This window comes from Buteo buteo, chromosome 16 (assembly GCF_964188355.1).
Source record: "Buteo buteo chromosome 16, bButBut1.hap1.1, whole genome shotgun sequence".
In the NCBI taxonomy this organism is placed as follows: domain Eukaryota; kingdom Metazoa; phylum Chordata; class Aves; order Accipitriformes; family Accipitridae; genus Buteo; species Buteo buteo.
This window is the reverse complement of record NC_134186.1, coordinates 3,767,898-3,791,827: the sequence shown is the minus strand read 5'-3', so window position 1 is coordinate 3,791,827 and position 23,930 is coordinate 3,767,898. Positions and strand designations below refer to the sequence as shown.

The 23,930-nt window shown below is 39.2% G+C and overlaps 2 protein-coding genes across 2 annotated transcripts in view; both read right to left on the bottom strand.

Moving 5' to 3' along the window:
- Positions 1-1,853: 1,853 nt before the first annotated feature.
- Positions 1,854-17,876, bottom strand: RCAN3 (RCAN family member 3). The gene is made up of 4 exons (XM_075047438.1): positions 17,658-17,876; positions 13,501-13,674; positions 12,738-12,909; positions 1,854-4,059 (listed from the first exon to the last, which is right to left on the bottom strand). Exons 1-4 carry the CDS (start codon positions 17,850-17,852, stop codon positions 3,851-3,853), a joined length of 750 nt encoding a protein of 249 aa, XP_074903539.1. The 5' UTR covers positions 17,853-17,876; the 3' UTR covers positions 1,854-3,850.
- Positions 17,816-23,930, bottom strand: part of NIPAL3 (NIPA like domain containing 3) — a 24,727-nt gene continuing 18,612 nt past the window's right edge. Inside the window, exon 13 of the mRNA XM_075047436.1 lies at positions 17,816-17,899. Coding sequence (XP_074903537.1) covers positions 17,875-17,899 — 25 coding nt within the window. The 3' untranslated portion in view covers positions 17,816-17,874. The remainder of the gene's footprint in view (positions 17,900-23,930) is intronic.

Here is a 23,930-nt window from a genome sequence, read left to right as displayed (position 1 = left end):
CAGAACAAAGGTAAACAGCTGCTTAAGCACACATTCCTCTGAAGTGCGAAGGACCGCAGTTCCCTCCCGCTGACTTCAGCTTCTGTCAAAGGCTCTCCGCACCTCAGGCTGACCTTCACGCGTGCAGAACGGAGCGGTCACAGAATGATGTATTGCAGGTGCCGAGTAAGCCCACACAGGAACAAAGACTCACAGATCTAGCCAGGTGTGTGCCTCCTGTTTGGTTTAATAAAGGAAATACTTCTGCATTTTTCTCCAAGGGAACAAGGCTTGGCTGTGGTCTCTTTCCACATTAAAAGCACACTGGACCATGAACCCCTCCTAGCAAGTTTTACACATTAAGCAGAGCAAGTAAACAAAAGCCAGTAAGTGTAAGATTTGTAAAACAATCTTCTGTTCTGGGCTAAAAAAAAAAAAAAACAAAAAAAAAACCCCAGTAATCCAAAACCAGACAAAAATGGAAATATAACCTTTCGGGGAATAAAGAGACATTTTATGCATGAGGTCTTTCTGGAGGGAAGCAGTTCAGTAGCAAGGTAGAAATAGAATGAGATGCAGTAATCACAGGATTGCAAAAATAGGGTCTGTTCTTAGCTATTATAAAATAAAACCAAAGTATCCCCGGCAACTTCTTCTCTGGAATACACAGGCAGACTGGCCAAAGAAAAGACCACGCATTTTTTCAGCTGCTTGACAAGAAGAATGCTTTAAAGGAGTTTGGGATATTTATTTATACAAAGTGCAAGCTCAGAAAGGGCTGAGTTGGTGCCTCTGTGCAAGCCTACTTTTAAGAACAGCACCTCAGTTAATAGCAGGTCAGTGATTAAGAGAAACAGGTTCTGATGGTCATCACTGACTCATCGCATGGAGTAAATAAAGCAAACCTGAATTTCATTCATTTTACAAGGAAGGCTCTGTCACTCTGGAGATGGATGGACAGAGTAAAAATGGAGTAGAATCACTTCTGATAGTGATCGATGGCTAATTTCAAGTTTCCTTTCTGTAAAGCCTCTGCTTTGCCTCCTCCTTGCCCACCCACGTCAGTACTTGCAAGGAGCCAGCCACCTAATTCCCTCCAGCTCCCGTGAACCCCTGCCTTCCACACCAGCTCTGAGGCAGACGTTGTGCTAGACAAAGTCTCCCATTATATTTGCACAATGGGGCCCCATGGCACTGTCACAGAAAGGAGGCACAGCTTCACATACTGTAAAGGAATGTGATTTTGTAGCATTTTTAATATAATTCAATTATATTGTGCCAATGTGTGTTAGGAGAAGGGCACACAGCCTCCCTCTATTGGCTAACGTAAAAAACACTGCTGAAATTTGCCTGATCTGTGAAAGAGAGGAGAACCTGGTGGCAAAAACACATGCAGTGCTAACAAGATGGTGGTTTACAATTTTGTTGATCAATGCATGCACATTTTATATAAAGTCTGACCATTTCCTTCCTGTGGAAATGGGTCTTTGGAGATTTTTGAAAACAAGTAATTATTTAGCTTTATTACAACAAACACTTTACAGAGCTCAATACTGCAATCCAAACGGGACATTCTCTAAGCTGGTGTCAAACTCCCATTCAAAATTCAGGTGAGGTAAACATCCAAATGGGACTCTACTGTACAGGCACCCAAAACACCATAAAAACCTTCTCAGTCTCTCCTTCAGCCCAGCAATTCCCAGGGCTGTTCTGCTGAAATTCCTAACTTCTTCAGCACTATTTTTCTGATAATTTGCTTATGGAAACCCATAAACTCTCACAACTGTTCACTCAATTGCATAAGCACACAATACCATTAGAAAACGTACATATCAAACTTGGGCCAATATGGAATACAGTTAAAAAACCACATGTGAATGGCACTGCATTGTTTTTATTTTAAGTGTCTTTACACAATGGAAGATGTTGGAATGCAAATTGTTATACATTTTACACAAGATACATTGACAAAATTACTTGCTTCATTTGCCTTATAAAACTGTTTCTGAAGGTTTTCCACTTATTCCTACTCACAGCAACTTCTACAATGGGGTAGAAATTAAACAATTAACAAAATATAAACACCACAGAAAATCCAAAATGGACTTCTGGAATTTTAAAAATACACAAGCCTGATGGACAACACAAGGGTTTTTTTTTGTGGGTTTTTTTTTTTTTTTTATTTAAATAACGTGGAACAGTGAGACAGAGAAGTCAAGACTTTGAGTGATTTTAATACCTGAAGAGATACAGAAATATCATGCCTGTGGAGGCAAGATGAACAAACCCCATCTTTCTACCTTTTTAATATACACTATTCCTGCCTCTGGAACAAGGACCTGCCTGCAGGATCCCATTTTGCAACTTGAAGCTGGTGGCAGGAAGGGATCACGAGCTGGCACAATATGGAGTTGAAAACTACCATGCCCATGCAAATTCATGACCATTACTTTTTCTCTCTGCCTTCAATCAAGTGAAAACACTTTTGAAAATTCAATAAGCACATCATGGAGAATTGAAACACACAAAAATGAATTTGAAAAAGGCCAATTTCTGAATGATTTCTATGTATGAACATCAGTGGCCTGGTTTGTTCACAAATAATTTTATTCTTTTAAATAGAAAAAAGAAGAATCTGTCTAGACTAAAAAAGGTTGGTTATAAAATAGCATAAAAGCATAGGAGCATGTGTCACTATACCGAGGCCTATTTTCCTCTTACTAAAACACACTTAACACAAAATCACAAAATTAAAAATCTCTATTTTAAAAGAGGCATCCTGGTCTCGAAAGTAGCAGATGCTCTATCAGACAGACAGGATGCCACACAGAAAAAGTCTGAATGAAAAACAGCAAACAAGGGCTGAGACTGCATAAAAACTGGCTAAGCCAGGCAACTGATTGTCTTAAAAAAATATGAAACAGACTGGAGAAGTTTAGGAGCACAAGTTAAAAATTAACCCTAGATGCTTTATCTCCTAACATAACTTAGTCATAACGTAACAGTCACTAAATTTATTTGTAAATGGAGGCCATCTCTACGACTGCAGAGGAACAAATGTTACCACATTTTCAAAGAGGATCAGAGACAGCACATTCAATAGCTGAATCCGTATTTCACTCTACAGATTGTAATTCACTCCTAATTAGACATCAGTGCAAACCATTGTACCTGTCAGTGTACCATCACAGATAGTAGCAGCAGCAGCGTTGGTGACAGACTTGGAGTCTGTCTTCTCCGTGGTCTGTGGTTCTTCCTCCTGTATTCTTCTCTGTGTAGTTAGCAAAACTACTTGAATTTAGTTCCGTACGTGTATTTGTGCCTCATGTCAAATTAAAAATACATACTTGGCATTTCTGAGAAAAGCAAAGATTAATCTTCACCCCAGGAGATTACTAGCTGGGAAGGAATTTTAGCATAAAAAGAGTACGTTTCACTTGCATTTAACACTATATTAACTGGAAGCTGTTGTACCAGTACAGATCAGCTTTTAATTGCTATACAATGAACTTTCTTGAATCCAATCATGACAGTAAGATATTATTTCAGCACTTGGTACATCACACTGCACAATATAAAGAAAAGGGCAACATCTTAAAAAAACCAAAACAACCAAAAACCAACCAAAAACACCACAACCAGACTTCCTATTTTTCACTATTTCAAGTCAGGTGGATTTGCTACACTTGGGGGACTAGTCCCTAAAATTAAAGTGCTTTTCAGAGCATTGGCATCCAAAATCTTGAACATGAGAGACAACTACAAGTAAAATCTGTTGTCGCTATACATAACATATAGCAGCAGTACAGACATCAACACATGTACTCAGTTAAGTGTCTGATTCTTGATACTATCTTGAGCACCACACAATTTAACAGTGCATAGTACCCCCTACCTCCAGTGTACAATCAAATGCTTTAGATTCATTGAGGATTGTTGCAGGTGGTTCTGGACGCCTTGTCTGCATGATCTTCTGTTTGGGATTTTTTATTTCATCTTCCTCTTCTGTCTCACTTTCACAGACATGGACGACTACACTAGGAGTTGATTCTGTTCCTGCATGAAGCTCATACTTTTCCCCTGAAGAGCAGCAAACAAAAATCATGCTAAGAACACCCCCAAGGAAAAGCATTAAGTCACTTTATCTCAAAAACTCCTTACTATCTGCAGTAACACAACCAAATATTGATTTATTCCCATCTCATCTCTAATTTGCTCAACTTCCACGCTTCACCAGACCTGTTAAATGTTTTAAAATAGTCCCTGTATCTGTTACACTGTACTTTGAATAAAATCAATCTTTTAATTCATATTTAAAGGTACAGAGCGATGTAAAAAACTATCATGAAACACTGCAAGCAGCTGTAAAGGGAACTAGGCCTTAAGCCTAGTTCCTAAGACTAGTTTCTAAGACTATTCATATCAGACATATAACTAATGATTAGAGATTGCTTTAGATGTGATTAATAGAATGCAGGTGCTTAGAAAACAATATGCGTAAGCTGCTTATTTGTCCTATGTGTAGCCCCCACCATGGCTGGCTAAAAACCCAGTCAAGCTGAATCAACAGAAGAAGAATATAATCATACATCTTAGACCTGAGACATGGGAGTAAGTTATTAACTTTAGAACAAAATAAATTAATGGAATAGCCTCAGTGATTTTCAGAAATTCAAAGGTGATCTTTGATGTGTAAGAAGATAAGTGATTGTGGTGACCCAAGACCTTTTGCCTACGACCACTAACTTCAGAAGAACCGAGACACAAGAATTAACGAGATAAATTGATGAATGATAACGACATAGGAACGGAGATCAACTGGAAAATTACAAAGACTTTGGACTGGGATAATGGGTGGTAAAAGGTATATAAGACTGAGAAATTTTTCGAAGTTTGCCATTCACTGTGGTGGTGGCCCAACTCTGCACTGCTAATAAAGCAAACCTAGAGAAACCATGACTGAAGATCCTTTAACAGAATTGGCACCCCAGATTGGACTCTAGGACACAAGAGAGAAAGAGAGCAACTGGATATTTCTCTGGACAAACCCGTTACCAACGCTCAATTGCCAGCAGAAATAATCAGGTGAGTTCACCTAAGAGACTTGGGCATGGGTAATTCCAGATAAAATCATCCTGGGAAACTCTTGTGTTCAAACTTGCAAAAAAAATACTAAGAAAGATGGGGTCAGCACCCAGCGTTGAAAGAGGGACGCCCCTTGCTGAGGTTTTAGAAAATTGGAAAAAGATACCCTTGGCACAGGTATTGCAAAAAAGGAAATTGATAATATTGTGCCAAGAGGAATGGCCACTCCTGACGAGAAATAGAGGAGGAGGGCCAATGGATGAGTGGCCTCCTAAGGGAACATTTAAACCCCATAAGTAGAAGTTTTTGAGAATGATTTTGGAAGACTCTGGAAGTCAAGATATTGATTATTGGTATATTTGGTATAACTGGGCACAACAAAGGAGGAAAACTCCCCTGTTGAAAATGAGGAAAAGTTTACTTCCCTCGGCCCCTGAGGCTGAGGAAACTGAGCTTTTCTCAAAGGGTGCTGACATGCACCCAAAGCGTTTGGACTACATCCCAAACCCAAGAGCAGGACCGGGTGCACCTGCTGAAGTTCCTGCAGTAACTGCAGTAATGAGGCATAAACCTTGGAAACAAGGTGATTTAGTAGCTTGGCAGTCAAAGATGCCTCAGCTGCGTGATGACGCTGAAAAATGTGCTCAACTGTTATCAGGAATTGTCACTGATTATACCCCTAGTTGGAATCATATGAGGACTCTGCTGCGAGAATTATTTCAGGCAGAGGAAAGAGAAAAGATTTTTCAAAAGGATAGAGAAATTGCTCAGAAAGGTCAGGGGTTAAACCCATGGCCTGAACAAGATCCAGAATGGAATCTCGCAACCACAGAAGAAACTAGTGCTCACCAAGCTGCCATTCAACAATTAATAGAAGCAGTTCGCCAAGCTGGTGAGAGAGTAACTAATTGGACAAAGGTTTTAGAATGTAGGCAGAGACCTGATGAACATCCGAGTGATTACTGGGGACGATTGAAGGCAACTTTATTGAAATATGGGGGCATGACCCGTGACAATTTCCAGGAGCCTTTAGCTATCAGAGTTTTTGTACATCAATCTGCTCCAGACATAAGTAAATATTTTAAGAAACATATGCCATGTTGGCAGGGTGAGACATTAGCTAAAATTCTAAGATTGCTGCCTTTGTTTTTGATGGAAGAGCTGAAGAAAGAGAAAAACAGGAAGAAGAGAAATTAAAAATCAAAAGAAAGCGAGAGCGGAAAGAGAAGGAGAGAGGAAATTAGGCTGTTAGCTGCAGCAATTACTCAGAATTTTAACCCACGAATAAGAGGTCAGGGATTTTCTCGGGGGAGATTTAGGGGAAGAGGGGGGCAAAACAGAGCTCCCCCTGCTTCCCAACATGCTAATTCTTTAGAGTGTTTTTATTGTAGAAATTTAGGACATATGCAAAGACAGTGTCCACTGAGACCTGTTGCAACCTGAGGAAGACTTCCACCTGCCTGACCCCCACGACCTCATTTGCAGTAAAGAACGGTACTCCTCTTCTCTGGAAACTAAAAGAGCAATGGAACCTGTTGGAATCAAGGTAGATGAGCGCGGTCAGATTTCTGCAAAGGTAAACAGTATTCTTGTAACTTTCCTAGTAGATACGGGAGCAACGTTGTCTTTGTTAAATTTTGAAATCCCCCAGATGTCAAATGAAGCTGTGACAATACGGCGGGGGGGGGGGGCGGGGAAGAGATAAAATATTTGTCTACTCCTCTACCAGTAATTTTGAATGAAAAATCAGTCTGGGAAAGATTTGTAATTTCTCCAGACTCTCCTTTTTCCCTTCTGGGACAAGACCTCTTGCAGGAATTTGGCACATTTATCTCTTTGGTGCCTACAGGGATCCGATTAATTGTAATGGGTTCTGAAGTAATCCAACTTAAAGAACAAAACCACAGTGATTTAAAAATACCACCCGAATTAGCTGGAGTTCCCAGAGAACTTTGGAGTACATCAGGAGATGAAGTAGTATTATTAAAATCTGCTGAACCAGTTGTGATAAAAACAAAGGAGGGAATTCTCCCTCAATTCAGCAATATCCAATTATAAATGAAGCCATTCCTAGCATTGGAAAACAAATTGTGCGTTTTTTAGAAAAGGGGATTTTGAAAGAATGCCGTAGTCCCTATAATACCCCAATTTTGCCAGTGAGTAGACATAGGACAGATAATGATGAAGATCCTGAATATAGACGTGTTCAAGATTTACTAGCAGTGAATAAGCATGTAATTGCTCCACACTCTGTGGTGCCAGATCCTAGTTTGATTTTAACCCAGATTCCAGTCTGGACACAGTATTTTACAGTGCTTAACCTTACCGGAGCTTTCTTTAATATTCCAATTGCTGAAGAAAGCCAGCCAATTTTTGCCTTTACTTGGCAAGGGAAACAACTTACTTGGACCAGGCTGCCACAAGATTTTACCAGCTCACCGACAATTTCTTCTCAGATTTTGAAGAATGATTTACAAGATATAGTTTTTTCCAAATAAATCTATCTTGGTGCAATATGTTGATGATTTATTATTGGCAAGTAAAACTGAGAATGACTGTATTCGAGATACACAGATATTCAGTATCCAACTTGTTAAAAAGGGACACTGTGCATCTCCATCTAAATTGCATTTTTGCAAACAGCAAGTAAAATATGTGGGATTTATATTAAAGCCCGGAAGGTGAGAAGTAGACCCTGAAAGAGTTCAAGCAATTCAAGAAATACCTAGACCAGTGACATAAAACCAGTTGAGAGGATTTTTAGGACAGGTAAGATTTTGCCGTCCTTGGATCCCGGGATTCAGTGATACAGCTAATTGGATCCAGTGACTAAAGGAACTCCTTTTTTTATCAGAGCAATAGCAGCTGCAGCTGAAATGGTTGAGAAAACCAGAACAATTGTTTTAGGTCATCCACTAACTGTTTGTGTACCCCATGAGATAGAAATTTTGTTAAAGCAATATGTGGAGAAAGCTTTGTCTCCACAATGGGCACACAGATGTGAAATAATTCTTTTATTGACTGATAATTTGAAACTGGAAAGGTGCAATACTTTAAACCCTGCGACTTTAGTGCCTTTACCCTTTGATGGAGGAAAAGATAACCACAATTGTGTTTATCTCATAAGTGAAACCAGCAAGCCGTGAGATGACCTGAGAGATCAACCTTTAGATAACCCTGATTTAAACCTCTTCACGGATGGCTCATCTTACTATGAAAAAGGTTGAAGATATACCGGTTTCGCAGTCAACACAGAAACACAGGTACTGTTGGCCAGATCTTTGCCTGCACCTTTAGGTGCACAAGGAGCAGAAATAGTTACTCTAACTGAAGCTGCTAAATATGCGATTGGAGTAAGATTTAACATTTATACAGACTCTAAATATGCCTTTGGTGTATGTCATGCTACGGGGACTTTATGGAAAGAAAGGGTTTTTCTGACTTCAGCGGGAACAACTGTTGCCCATGGACAACAGATCAAAGACCTCTTAGAGGCAATCCAATTGCCCTCTGAAATATCTGTGAGCTATAAAGGCACATACACAGAAACAAGACATGATCGCAAAGGGAAATTCTCTAGCTGACCAAGCCGGTAGAGCAGCAGCACGACAGGTCGTATCCGTTATGTCTCTGTTACAATATGAAATAACATTTGAGCTCCCAGACATGAATAAACTACATAAAGACCTCTCTGAAGAAGAAAGACAATAATAGACTCGGCTGGGAGCCCACCGGCGAGAAGGGCAGTGGATTCTGAATAACAAACCTCTCCTTCCAAAAAGGTATTTATTACTGATAATGTGGTGGCATCATGAGAGGACCCATGGGGGACCGGAAAGCCTAGTGCTCCGAATCCAGAGACTCTGGGCAGCCCCGGGAATTTATGCAGATGCAGCAGCAAAAAGAATTTGTGAAGGGTGTAAGCTTTGCAGACAATATGCTTCGGTGCGAATAAAACCTCCCGGTGGGAAAAGACCTCCAGCCACCTTTCCTTTTCAAAAAACTCCAAATTGATTATGCAGACATGCCAAAACCAATGGGGTACTCTTACATGTTAGTGATTGTTGATCAACTATCAGAATGGGTGGAAGCTTTCCTGACTAGGAAAAATGATTCTAAGGCAGTAGTAAAAGCCTTATTGAAAGAAATCATTCCAAGGTATGGGGTTCCTGAAGTAATTGATTCAGATCGAGGGAGTCAATTCACAGCTGCTATCCTGATACAGATTTATAATTCTTTAGGGGTTTTTAATAAATTTCATACTCCAGATCATCCTGAATCATCTGGTCAAGTAGAATGAATGAATATGACATTGAAGAAGTTAGTAAAGGTTCGTAAACAGACTGGTTTGAAATGGCCTGAGGCCTTAAATTTGGTTTTGTGGGATATTAGGAATAGTCCAAGGCAACCAATTGGAGTTTCTCTGGCTGAGATCCTTTTTGGGAGAATACTTGCTGTTCCAGGTACATACGTGCCAGCAAAGACTAGCCTCTTGGATGGACATGAACAGGTAACACAATACCTTTTGTATCTGCAAAATTCTTTTTTCCAAATGCGTAACCATGCCTATTGGTATCAGGAAATAAGCCCTGAAATCCAAGTTCATGATACACAGCCAGGGGACAAAGTTTATATAAAGAATTTCAAAAGAAAAACCAGATTTGAACCAAAATGGGAAGGACCTTATACTGTTCTACTAACTTCTTTTTATGCCATCAAGGTATCTGGGAAAGAAACTTGGATCCATCATTCACATGCCCGCAAAGAATCTGAAGAATAATAGACAATTGTAAAGTATTAGTCCTTTTTGTACTTGTTTGTATTCTACCCTGGAGTGACACCTTGTGGACAAAATTTGCATTGCGCTATCAAGATGCCCGTACCAATAGAACTGTTAATACATACAGTGATTGTTCTTCTCAACTTTCGGGCCAAATTACACACCTATGCGCAAAGCCTGGACAGGTCATTTTTTTTGGCTAGTTATCCGAAGACCAGACAGAGAGATCCTATTTATCCACTTCTTAATTCTCTCGAATTCTGTGCCAACGTTAGAAGTAGATTTGACGATCCGTGGGGTACTTGGTCGAACAGTCATGGCTTTTCTAAACAGTGGTGGGGATACGGCATTCCGAGAACTTATTCTGTGTATCATATTCACCTTCAAGAACCAACATGGGAAACTGCAATATGGTGCTTTGACCATCAAATGTGGAGAATTTATGGTAAGGGAGACTGGTGCTGTCATCGATTCTATCTGTCAAGCAATTGTTTTACTTTCAAATTTAGGATTGTAATAATCAAATCGAGACCTAATCTTGAGTGGAATTTTTGGCACCGTCACATGGATTATCCTCATTCATATCATAACATGTCATCTCTGAATGTGTTAAAACAATTTGTATGGAAACCTAGGGATGTTAACCGAGTAGAAACTGCCTGGACCAACAATATGCATGTGTCATTGACGAAATAATCTAAATTTAAGTGAATGTTGGATTTGTGTTGCTCTACCAAAGACAGTGAATCAAGGATTTCACTTAGTAGGAATACCGATTCCTAAAAGTGCAAATTAGAAAAACTACTGGTTTAATACTATTTTTTCTGAATCTTATGAAGAACAAATTTGGGAAATAAGACTATCAAATTCAGGAGATTATTCACAAGTCCACTGTGTACAAAGATGTTATCCCCCAAGTGTTGATAATCAACATTTATGCAAAAATCAATCATTTGTAGGAAATTGGACTCAATGTCAAAACACAACTTCTATCAACTCAGGATTGCGTTTAAGCTGGCGAGCACCTGAGGACTTAGGCATTTTTTGGTTATGTGTGAGCAAAGCTTATAAAGCTTTGCCTCCAGATTGGGGAGGTATTTGTACCCTAGGAGTAATGTCTACAGATTTGGAAATTCACCCAAAAGCTGTCTCAAGTGCAATATGGCATAGAACCTTTCTAATTCAAACCCAAGGAACTCCAGATCCTTTGACTGAAAGACCAACAGGATTCCATTCATTTGTTAGGTGGTTAATTCCAGCTTTAGGAGTAAGTGAATTGGAAAAAGCAGTCTTAAATGTCTCTGGAGAAATTAGCAAATTCAGCTGCTCACGGACTTTTCACTGTCCAGAAAGAGGTAACTGAACTTTAAAAAATGACTATCCAAAACTGAATGGCTTTAGACATGATTCTGGCTTCACAAGGTGGAGTTTGTACTGTCCTAAATACCAGTTGCTGTATGTATACTGATCGATCGGGAGAATTAATAAGAGATGTCCAGAAAATTTGGGAGGTTAGTGCCACAATGCAACAAATTCAAAGAGGTGACACATCCTGGCGATTTTCTGACACATTCTCTTGGTTAACATCTTGGTTTCCCAATCTGACTACTTAGGTGAAATAACTAATTGTAACAGTCTTTGTTGTTATAATCACAGTAGTATGTGTGATTGTTTTGTTCCAATGCTGTGTAAGTTGTACCTCTAGGCTAATACAGAAGATAGAAAGAGAAATGTGGAGTTATCAATAGGATCGCAGGAGTGCGATAAAAAATAAAAGGAGGGAATTGTAAAGGGAACTAGGCCTTAAGCCTCATTGTTTCTAAGACTATTCATATCAGACATATAACTAATGATTAGAGATTGCTCTAGATGTGATTAATAGAATGCAGGTGCTTAGAAAACAATATGTGTAAGCTGCTTATTTGTCCTATGTGTAGCCCCCACCATGGCTGGCTAAAAACCCAGTCAAGCTGAATCAACAGAAGAAGAATATAATCATACATTTTAGACCTGAGACATGGGAGTAAGTTATTAACTTTAGAACAAAATAAATTAATGAAATAGCCTCAGTGATTTTCAGAAATTCAAAGGTGATCTTTGATGTGTAAGAAGATAAGTGATTGTGGTGACCCAAGACCTTTTGCGTACGACCACTAACTTCAGAAGAACCGGGACACAAGAATTAACGAGATAAATTGATGAATGATAACGACATAGGAACGGAGATCAACTGGAAAATTACAAAGATTTTGGACTGGGATAATGGGTGGTAAAAGGTATATAAGACTGAGAAATTTTTCGAAGTTTGCCATTCACTGCGGTGGTGGCCCAACTCTGCACTGCTAATAAAGCAAACCTAGAGAAACCCCTGACTGAAAATCCTTTAACAGCAGCATACCAATTTTTAAGTGGCACCATTTATGCTGTACATTTACATGACATTTGTAAATGAAAAGCTACAAAAGCATTTGAAAACATTAAGCCTCCTGATTCCCTGCTTTTCACAGAAAGCAAACAGCATGTTTCCTAGGAAGGCTCATAAAGAAGTTTGACGATTAAACACAAAAAGTACATATTAGCATCCTTAATAACTGGAGCTGTCCATCTGCCAGCCACTGAACTTCTCATTCCTCTTGTTTGTTACTTAATGTTGACACTATAACAAAATTCAATAAATGGATGTGAGGGAGCTAGTACCACACAGTCCAGTTCTGTGCTATACTTTCAATTAACAGATTAAGTAAAAAAAGTGATGGATTATTTTATTCAAGTAAGAAACATCACATAAGAGAGACTCTGTTTCTTTACACAGAAAGAAAGGTAAGTAGATAAATTCCCTCGTTAACTATTTTTGAAGTTAAGTAACACAACAAAAGCAGGTAAATATTCCTACCTGGTCCCAACTTGGAGACAGCACAAAGCAAGTCATAGTTTATCAGGGGAGTTGCATCTTCACTCTGTTTCCATCCAACTGGTGGAGATGCAGGTGGTGATATCAGGAACTGTTTAACAGGTTGTGGAGGAAGGAGGTAGGACTTGTCACCTATTTCACTGGATACCTGCACCTGCAGATAAAAGCCAGGAGATACAGAATAAGATGACAAATATTAATTCTCTTTTTATTTACTCTCCTTCCCCAATAATGCATGTCCATGCTGTGTGTTAGCAATGCTTAATTTAGCCTAACTTTAAAAATAAAAGTAGTACAGCTTTTGTCAGTGCTCTTGGTACGACACCTCGGAGAAATGCTGCAGTTAAGAAATTGGCCTATATAAGCGTTGACAATGTAGCTGTATATGACACATACAAGCTGCTAATCCAACAAGAAGAATATGTCTGTAAAGCACCTATTATAAGGAGACCTTTGGATCCACATATTTTCTTTCAGCACATTTCTGTTTATGTATGGGGGAAGATGGTTTGTGTCACCACGCAGCAACTGTTCCATACCAATTACAATGCTGTAAGCTCAAGCTGAAAAGCAAAACTGTACTCTGAAGCATGAATTTCTCAATGAGTGAAAAGTAATACATCTCAGCGTAGAGGAATGAGGTTGAAGGTAACTTCAGATATTTATCACAAATGAAACTCATGGGCAAACGTGGAATAAAGAAGAAACAGGGACACACGTACAACATCTTAGTGTTCCATAATACCTGTGCAAAGTACAGCTTCAGCTTTTTGCCATTGAAGTCAGTTTCATGCAGTTCTATCCGTGCTCTTGCTGCTGCCTCTGGATTACTGAAGTTTATTCTTACTCTTCTAAAGCTTTTAAACAACTGGAATGTAACTTGATTATCGTAGACTGTGAAAAGTGCTTCAAATCTTTCCTGGAGATGAAGTACAAAGATTCTCCAAACACAAAATGAACATTTTCACTCAATGAAAACACATCTTCCTTTCACTTTCCTTTCCCAAATCTCATTCATTTACTTAATCTCCTAAACCTGCACACTCCATACTTCCCTCAGTTACCCCCACTTGCAAATCTGCATTCAGTGTGGCACTGCTTTGTCTCACTATTTAAATCGGAATTCCAAGAGCGCATTGATGTGAACGAGCCTCTCAAACTCTTAATACACAAACTGCCACCTAGCGACAGTTACTCAAAGGTGCCGATGTCAACAAAAATACTGGTACTTGCACACGACTTTCACCCAAGCGTCTCCAGAAGTACTATGCAAATCAATTAATTTTTATATTAGATAAACTAAAGTACTGAATGCTTAAGGAAAATGTCAAAATTCTCAGGATGAATTAATAAGACTACTTTGGAAGAGACAAAAATCTATTATTACTAAACAACACTTGTTCACAAAAATAAAAAATTGAAAAAAATCATGGTTTATTGACTATGGAATCTTATCATCAAGTTATTTAATAAATAATAACTGCATTGTTGTGAAACTCAATCTGTTTTAATTTACTAGTTCTGTGATCTACAAGAGAGCTAATTTGCAGATATTTCTTTTTTTTTTCCTTAGCTTAAATACACTAGGAAAAAAAAAAATTTCCTTCACTGTAAAAAGTCAGATTAAAACTAACAGATGAGAAGTATGCAAGCAATCTCTTTTCAATTTATTTATTATGTTCTGATAAGACTCAGTTATTCAGAGATCTACATAAGCAAATAAGAGAAAAAGTAATATTTTTTCATTAAGAACTCTTCCCAATGACAATAGTTAATTTGCTTGATTCCAATAGACACCAATCTCTTTACAAAAATCCTGTTGATGCCTTCATTCCTCTAAAAATAATTACAGGATGAGGTGCTTTCATTTTAAATAGGGCTGAAGAAATTCTTCAGATGATGCCCGTGTTAGTTTTAACAAAAATATGATTTTACTGCACAATTCTCTGCAATCTGTACAACGTCAAGGTCTTTATTAAATCAGAAAACCTGTTCCTTCTGCACACTGGCCAAATTTTGTACTTGACAAACACAAAACTGCAATCTAGTGGATCAAACCTGCAACTGAAAATGATGAAGACAGTGTTCCAATCATGATGTTACCCTCAAAAAGGTGAGTATTTGAGGAAGAAACAATAAATACTTTTACTCTGAATCTTGCAACTTCTGCTGTTTGAACTAAACTTGAAAAAACACTTTTAGATGCTATGTACAAGAAAAAATTATTAAAAAATGTATGCCAACTTAGACATCTCACAGTTTTTCTGTAAACATACCATGTATTTAACCTACAACACTTAAACAAAAGTGGAAACTGATGGCACTAAATTCAACAACAGTCAATTGAACATGACCTGTTAATGTTTAAATGTTGTTTTAATAAATCAACAGTAAAACCAGAAATATAGCTAGAAAATGTCAAACAAATGGATGAAAGAACTAGGGCAAAATCAGAACCTGAGCAAAATGCTTCATAAGAATTAAACATATATAGATTTCAAATCAATAGTGTCTTTTTAGCCTTTTCTCCTCACCAGAATATTAATCATCACTTACTTATGTGAAGTTTCACAAATGAAAATGCGTAGCATAAAATATTTATGCCTACATACAGATCCGGGCAATCTATTTTTTTACAGATGTGACTACTACAAAATCAGGGAAGAGGAAGACTGATTTTGATAGTCTGCTCTCAAGTGCCGTGAACTTTCCTAGTGTTAGCAAATGAACTAAGAGAACATTGGGTAGCAAAACTGTAAGTGCCACCAAAAAAAACACCCCACCCCCTAAAAAAATAAACCCTAAAACCACCACAAATTTTCAAATTGCTTTCTGTTTGTGCACAGACAGCACAATTTCCATTTGTTTCATGAACTGTTTGCTGTGCATTCAGCCTTTAAAACAAGATGTAGGTAGAAGTAAATCAAGCCATTGAAACGTGTGTCCAGGGGCTGACTAAGCTGAATTTCATAGAACAGATAAAAGCCGTATAATATGTCAAAGCACCTGTACTCTTTCAAGCACTAGGAAGAAGTCTGCATAGTAAGCGTTTGATTTATAGATATAATGTATAATTCTGACCTATTCTAAACTAATGTCTTGGCTATGACAATCAGCTTAGATTAGCTTGCTGATAGTACAATCAGTACACTTTAAAAACTACATTTGAAGTGAAAACGTTTAAATTTGTGGTTAAATTTACAAGTGGTTTAATGTGGCACCTAATTATCCCAGTATCATTAGAGAAAAAGCTAGCACATCTCCCTTGATACACCTTGTATGCACAGTCATACTGTGGGAATACTTTCATGGAAAAAGGCAAATGTGCATTAAAATGACAGATCCCATGTAGACACGTGCAAAACAATTTAGCAAGGCAACATTTCCAGTACACACTTTCTATACTGGACACACAATGAATTATGGGGCACTGCTATTTCTGTAGCATGAGAGTTAAATTAGTCCAGTGCATTATTTAATGTTCCATTGATTAACTAATGCTTTACTACCTTCTTCCAAGGGCAGTAACCACCGAAACAAATGGACTGCTGCCCACTTACAAGTCTTTTGAACTAGAAGCTGATCTAGTAGAAGCAGTAACAATTTAAATTAGTCATCGGTGAGTTAAAAATGTATCTAGAAAAGGAGATGTCATCTTGCTTTTTTTTTTAATTAGATGACATATGATTTACATACTCTTATGCACTGCCCATTTTGTCTTCCAGTAAAAACAGCATTAATATACAAGGCTAGAAATTAACCTTTCTACTGACATACATAGGCTAGCAAAAACTCACACTCTTTGAAGAAAAGCATTTGACACCAGGCATGTAAATAATGGCTAGTGCACTGTATCTCATTCTCTCTATAAAACACAGGAAAGAAAAAATAAAGCATTGCATCTGAAAATAAGCCACCAAAGACTCAACAGCCTTTTCTGGCATCTGTCTTCCGTACCCATAGGAATACAATTACAACAAACTATAAGAACAGCAGCTCTCATTATGTAATATCCTCCTCCCTACCCAAAAGGGGATCTGTAAGCTGCTTTACAAACTGTTTATGTGACACCATGTGCATGTTCTCAACCGATCACTGTTCCTTTTATTTTGAATGTACTATGTCCATTTGTTAGGAGCACTGGCTTAGGAATTCAGCTCACAGCAAATATTTGAAAGATTGACTTAAATATAAGTACACAATTTAGCACCTCTGAGGCAGAGAGCAGCATTTCCTATCTGACACCACACCTTTCCCTCAGATGTTGAAAACTTTCAGCAAAACTGTAGGCTTCATCAGTACTTTTGTAAACTGAAACTGAAGAAGACGCAGATCAAAACTTTCATATAAGCCCCTCCTATCTTCCCTCACTCATGTAATGTACATAATTTTCCCTGATGCTCTTGGAAGCAAAGGGAAAGTACAGATTTGACTGAATATAAATGTTAGCAGGCCAGAGAAGATTTAGATTATTTTAAGGTCTTTATAAGCCACTTTCAAGGTGTTCAAGTCAGAACATACATCCTGCAAATTTATAATGCTCTTTTAACAGAATCCTTGCCTTGAAATAAAACATTTAAATCTGCTTTCAGATTTTATTTAAATCTGCCCTTGGACGTGGTACATTGGATAAAGAGAAAAAAGAAAAAAAATCGGAAGAGCTTTTCATGGGAGAAGCACTCTGTACCTATTAACAATGTCAAATGACAGAAAAGTGTAGTATTATCTGCTCTTTGGTTACTGTACTCATTCTGATCTGAGCTCACCAGATAAATACTTTGGGTTGGTTTTTTCCCTCCAATTATAATACGCAGTAACACACTGAAAATTCAGACAAAACTGTTCAATAGCTGTATCTATACTTACAATACTATGCCCCAAATATACCTCTCTCCACCTTACCTTTTCTTCCTGTACCTCAAACACCGCTTCATGAACACTGCAAGCAAAGAGTGAGGTAGGCAAGTCACTTAAATCCATCATCTCTTCCAAATCATCTTCATTTTCTCCAAAAATCATCTGTTCTTCCTCTTCTTGGTCACTGCTGTAGAGGTCTGACTGGCTGTCACTCCAGGACTTCATAGTATCTCTGAGCATCGTTCACCCAAGCAACTTTTCTTTACGTTCCAGTTTCTAATAGGGGTCTGCCATTCCAAAAAACAAAACCAAAAGAGAATATGAAGATACCACATCTTCTTTGCTTTGACTGTTCTTTAAGGCAAACAATTTGACAAAAAAGAATAGAAATCAACATGAAACTTGTTCTCTCATCCACAAAACAGAAGCACTGTACCCCATTTCTGTAAATGAGATAAGGACTCCGCTGTTCAATCTATGAAAAGGAAGATAAAGTCACTCAGTCAAGTAAATGAAATTTCTCCTCCCTTTACTCTGGCAGAAATCAAGAACTACAATATTGTTCTAGAAGCTTTTCTCCATGACACACTTTTCAGTTAATAGCAGTTTTTTATTAAATAACTTAAAAGCACTTCCCAAGCAATCAGAGTAGTCTTCTGATATTTGAAGAATTATCTTTATTTCATCAATGGGAACACATGTATAGAGCAAAATTAAATCATCTGTCCAAAGCCTCTCCAAGCCAGTGGCAGATACGGGAACAAAATCTAAGATCTCCTAACGTAAGGAGATTTCCTTCCCCTAAGCACTGGAGCATGCCTTTCCCATAGGTAAGAGAGTATCTATAGCCTTGAGTAAACACATCAAGGAAGAAAAAAAAAAATGCTAACAAGCAAGAGATTTTATGTAAACTGGTTTTTACACAATAAAAAAGATTTTAATGAAGCATACCTTTTGCCACCTATTGCTGTAAAAATCATGAGAAGGTTATCACACTACTGTATATTCTAATGTAAATAACAGTAAACATGTAACTGCACTACATGTAGATTTGGAGGGGGTGTTAATTTGTGACAACGTTACAAAGGTAAGTAAATATATTATGCTTCATTGGCAATGATCTCATTTGAACATTTGCTTAACTAGTTTATTCTTTTGAAGCAGTCACTGAGAAATGCCATCAACTGAAATCAATATGCATTAAAAAATGCATTAAAAAATCCACAATAAATCCACGCTCACTGATGGGAAAAGGTTTAAGACAAGTTTTCTAATTAACACCACCCAAACACTCTCAACACTTTGTACTTCAGGAGAAATAGCATGTGAAAATGAGAAAAAAAGATTTAGTACCCATTTAAAGTATTTACAAACTGCTTAGACACACACACACACACACAAGGTGTGATGCTAACTTAAATGAGTTAAATCAATGTAACCTCACCGCAGACACATAAAAGCTGTCTGAAGCAATGTGTGCACATGCACACCTAACTGCAGCAGTTCACAGTCACACCTTTAGTCGAACCATTACAAAGTCATGCATAGACCTGGCTAAATTTTCCCAGCACAGCAAGTTTCAAAATTTTCACAGGACATGTTCCTCAGCATCACAGCAAGAAGGATGTAAATGCAAGAAAACATGTAGCTGGTGGAAACCTCATTTTTTTTGTGCTTGCTGATTCATGCAAAAAGGAAAGAGAAAAAGAAAATACGCCAACACAGTAAAAACAAAAGCCACCATCTGGCTTGGCAGCACAGACTCAAAGAGAGTTCTGGGCTAATCAATTCAACATGCAACAGGACACAGACACCTACAGTCAAGCCAAGCTACATGCGGACAGAATTGAGAGCAACATGCTAGCATTATCTTAGTTTTGGTTCTACCTCCCCAAGCACTCCTGTCAGAGAAGAGTACGGGATCACAATAGGAAATGCCTAACCTACACGCGACTGCTCCAAAACCCTGGTTTTCTGAAAAATCAAAGAATGAGGAGACTTGCAAACAAGGCAAGAGAGCACAACTGGCACAGAAAGAGGAGAGTTTGGAAATGCTGGCATGTAAATTCAAAGACTTAATGGCGAATAAGACAGGAAGTGAGGTAACAGATCAACACAAAACTTGGTCAAGTTGGCCACGCTCTGAAGAGCTTCAAAAAGTTCAGGCTGTCTGAGCCTCATAAGCTACAAAATGAAGTGAAAGCAGCAGACTGGAGGGAGGCAAACGCATCAAGAAAATAAGATTAATGGAGTGCACAATTACTGTGACTTACACTGAGCCTGTGGTAGTATTCCTCTCTTCATTCTGTTAGTACTGTGGAATCAGACATCACAATTAAAATGAGAGAGAATTTAATCCATAGATTATCAACTGAATCCATTACTCCTCCTTTAAAGTTGTTATCATCTACTATGTCATTTAAGGAGCTGCAATCTGTAGATTACTAACACCAAACACCACAGTGACCACAGACATGTTCCTCCATTTGGTATGTTAGCACAGAGGAACAGCAATTCAGAAAGAAATGAGCAAAGAGATGGACAAAATGAAGGCAGATCGGGGTTTTTATTTATACAAATAAGATGTCTGAACCCTGTATTTCTGGCTAATATTCTGTACAATGAGACTTTGTATGGGCTCCTTGAATAGAAACAATCTTTTATGCACCAATGAGACAAGTATGCAAATGTCTGCTTGAAAATAAAATAAAACTGTAGTGTTAAAAAGAGCAATACAAGACACTTTCTAAAACACCAACTTAAAGACATATCAATGCACTGTGGAAAAAAAAATAATCCCAGTTTTTCTTTCTTTTGCCAAATTTGGTTAAAGTAATTAATAGAATTAAGATTAAGTTCAAAGTTCCAGCATAAGAAGGTTCTAAAACTCTGAAAACTGTTATTCTGTATTTTGAAAAAAGACATCCATGCTATTTCCATGTCTGTTTGGTATAACAGAATAGGGCAATTTCGTAAATGAAAAGGTGACAACGTACAAAAGTCAGAGCAGTGAAAGGCAAGAATGGTAGCCAGGTAAACAATACAATTAAGGAACGGTCTTTGCCAAATCAACTCAGGAATTGGAGACGGATCAATAACAAACAACTGAAATGTTTGCAAACAAATGCCAGGAGCTCAGGTATCACAGAATACCGCACACACTGTAAGAGAGGATAGGAAGAAAAAAAGAAAGGGGAAAAAAGCCAACAAAAAAGCCACAACATGTAGCTTCTTTTACGACTTAATTTATAAATGATTCAAGTAACCTACGAAGTAGACAGAGATAAAGTGAGGCTGCAAGGTCACTATGATTTTCACCATGCATGAACCGGTCAACAGACATAAGCGAAACCACCTAGCTAGCATCTTAACGTTAAGGAAATTAAACTTGCAGTTCCTACATTTCTAGTCTTCTGTGTCCTGATTCATGTTATCCAGTTCTACGTGAAACAGGCAATCAACAACTACCATTCTCTACCTGTGTATTCCCACCTTCAAAATGCACACAGATTAAAACAAACTACCAAGACAGGAGAGCTCAGAGACAAGAGCTGAGATGACAGCCTAGGTGATCCTGCACTGTCGGTCTGTCTTCTGTTTACCACAAAAGATCTTCCCTGTACACCTTTCACAGCGTAAATACCCTTGATATTAAGAAAATACTGCTTTTTGCTCAACAGCAATTTGTGGTATTATCAAACACAGAAAATTCTGCATAGGCATGGATTATTGGACAGAAGAGATGCTCTTCAGGTTTGTAAAGAAGTTTAAGAATCCTGATGGAAAACACACAAACCTGTCTAGGCATACTATATCCAGCTCTGCACGCAGCAAACAGCCTCACTGGTTTCAAGTTTCATTATATTTGAATTCGTTATGTTGTAACATTTAAATACAGCAACAAAAGGTTTTACTGGAAGCTATTTTCTGCTCTGTAAAAAGGCAGGGGGTCTCAAATGATGTGTGCAAACAATACTGGAGAGCTGGGGCAGTTTAAACACCCCCGTTGCCATGAAGTAGATTACATTTTCTTTCTCAACTAGTAACAGAAATTGAATTACCAGAAATCATCATGTTCCTTTAGAGAAAAAGAGTAGAACCTTGTACACTATTAAGCTGCAGAAGACAATGCAGTTATTCCCTTGAATTCCTGCAAACAGTCTGCAGGGGAAGTGATTTAATAGAAGCAATCTTAGTCAAAGTTAAGGAAACATTTCAGGAACAAGATCAACAGTTCTGTATAATTTACAGTACAGCATTTCTTGCTAGTACAAAAATGAAATCAGAAAAGCTTCTGTAGAGAGCACTGAACTATAAAAGCTACTTCAATTATAATCTGTTTTTTAAAAATTAAGAATGCATCACCATTCTAATTTTTTTTTAATCATAAACCTACATGATTCATTTTAGGTTTTTCACAGATTACTTGTTTTTCCTGATTTCACCTAAATTAGTATCAAAACACCATGGCTACCGAGCAACACAAGAATATGTAAGAGCTTCCCCGAAATAAGGATGAGACAGTAAAGACTGATGTATGAATGTTAATTAAGAAGTACTGTTGGAAACAGTACTGTGAGAAGTGATATTTTAACAGACTAGGTAGAATTGTTTTATTGTGCAATTATCAGAAAGCAACAAAATCAGAAGAAATACTTCATGCTCGATAGGTACACCGATGTGTATCAGTGCAACAGCCAAGCTGCTCTGCTTCAGTTTTCCCTATGCAAAAAGGGAATGACTTCACTTACCTCCCTTGAATGTCAAGAAGTACCTATTTGTAAGACAGTCTGATATACATGAAAATATAGAAATGCTAGTTATTTACTACAATCAGCTAATTCTTACCGCAATAAACAATTCAAAATTATAAGCAAATTCATTGTGCAGACAACTGACAATACTCGTTAGCAAGCTATTTGATCACTCGCTCCCTCTTAGATTTTAGATTAAATGGCCTTACACAGCAGGACCAAAGGGATCCCAAGAACTAAAGCCACTTGGATAAGACCTTTTACTAAGTCCTTTGTTCTTCTGAGAATTAATACCTGCTTATCGTTTAAATATCAGGTGACAGGTACCTCGGAAACAAAAGCAAACTCTTCAACTTCATACAAAGCTTAAGATCTTCCGAAATTTAAGCAAACTGTGGAAATGCAGCTTCTGCCATTGAGAGCTTTAGTTCTTCATCAGAGCATCGGTGCAGACAGCACTGGTGTTTTCACCTTTGCATCGTCTGGACCCGCTCTTCAGGCACTGCTGAAATACAAGCAGCTCATTTACATTATTACATCCTTCGCGAAAGCCCTGAATACTCACAAGGACTAAAAACGCCATGGCAATTTCTACATCAACAGCCAGATCTGCTCGGAGGAGTTTATCGATAAACTCGGGCTCAATCCTGCAAACCCGCAGAGGACGGGTCTACCCAGGGGAGCAGCCCCGGGCAAGTCACCGGGCTGGGGGATCAACACCCAAGTTCAGAGTTAATACGGCAAGTGATAAACGCGAGGGGGGAGGCAGAAGAAGACCTCCCTGGGATTATTCTTTTTAAAAAAAAAAAACACAACCAACCCAACCCCTCTCTATCTGCCCTAAGGAGCAACGGGTAAAAGAGAAAACAACTTCCCCGCCGCCGCGGAGGGCGCAGGCGGCAGCGGCACGGCGGGACGGTGGGGCTCGGCCAGGCCTCAACCTCGCCCTCACCGACCCGCCCGGGCGGTGCTCGGCGCTGCTCAGCGAACCGTCGCCGGACCGGGCCACCTCACCTCAGGACGGGACTACCTCAGGGAAGGGACGGCCGAGGGGACGGAGGAGCAACAGATGGCCGGCGGCGGGGCGCTGGGAGAAGGCGGGGGACGCTCACCCGTCTTCCTCGGCGGGGATCCCCTCAGCAGCGGCGGAGAAGGGGCGCCGCGCAGAGAGGAGGAAGGGGGGGGGGCGGGGGGGGGGGGGCGGCGGCGGGAGCGCGCACTCGCCGCCGGTCACCGTGCGGGAGTGAGCGGCTGCGGGAGGGGAGCGGCGGGAACGCGCCTGCGTGCGCGCCCCCTCGCCTCCGCATCGCCTCAGGGAGCTGGGGAGGGGGGGGTCGGTGACCCGGATGGAGGTGGGGGGCGACTCTGCGCATGCGCCAGCCCCTCACGGAGGGGGGGCGGGCGGTTGGGGGGGGGCGGCCATCTCCTCAGTCGTCGGGGTGTGAGGGGCTGTGTGGGAGCCCCCCCCCGCCTCCCCCTGTGCTCCGGGGTTTTTGTGGCGGGTTTTAGGCGTGTTCCGGCCCCCGTGGGGTCTCCAAGGCAAAAGGCACGAAGCGTTTTGGGG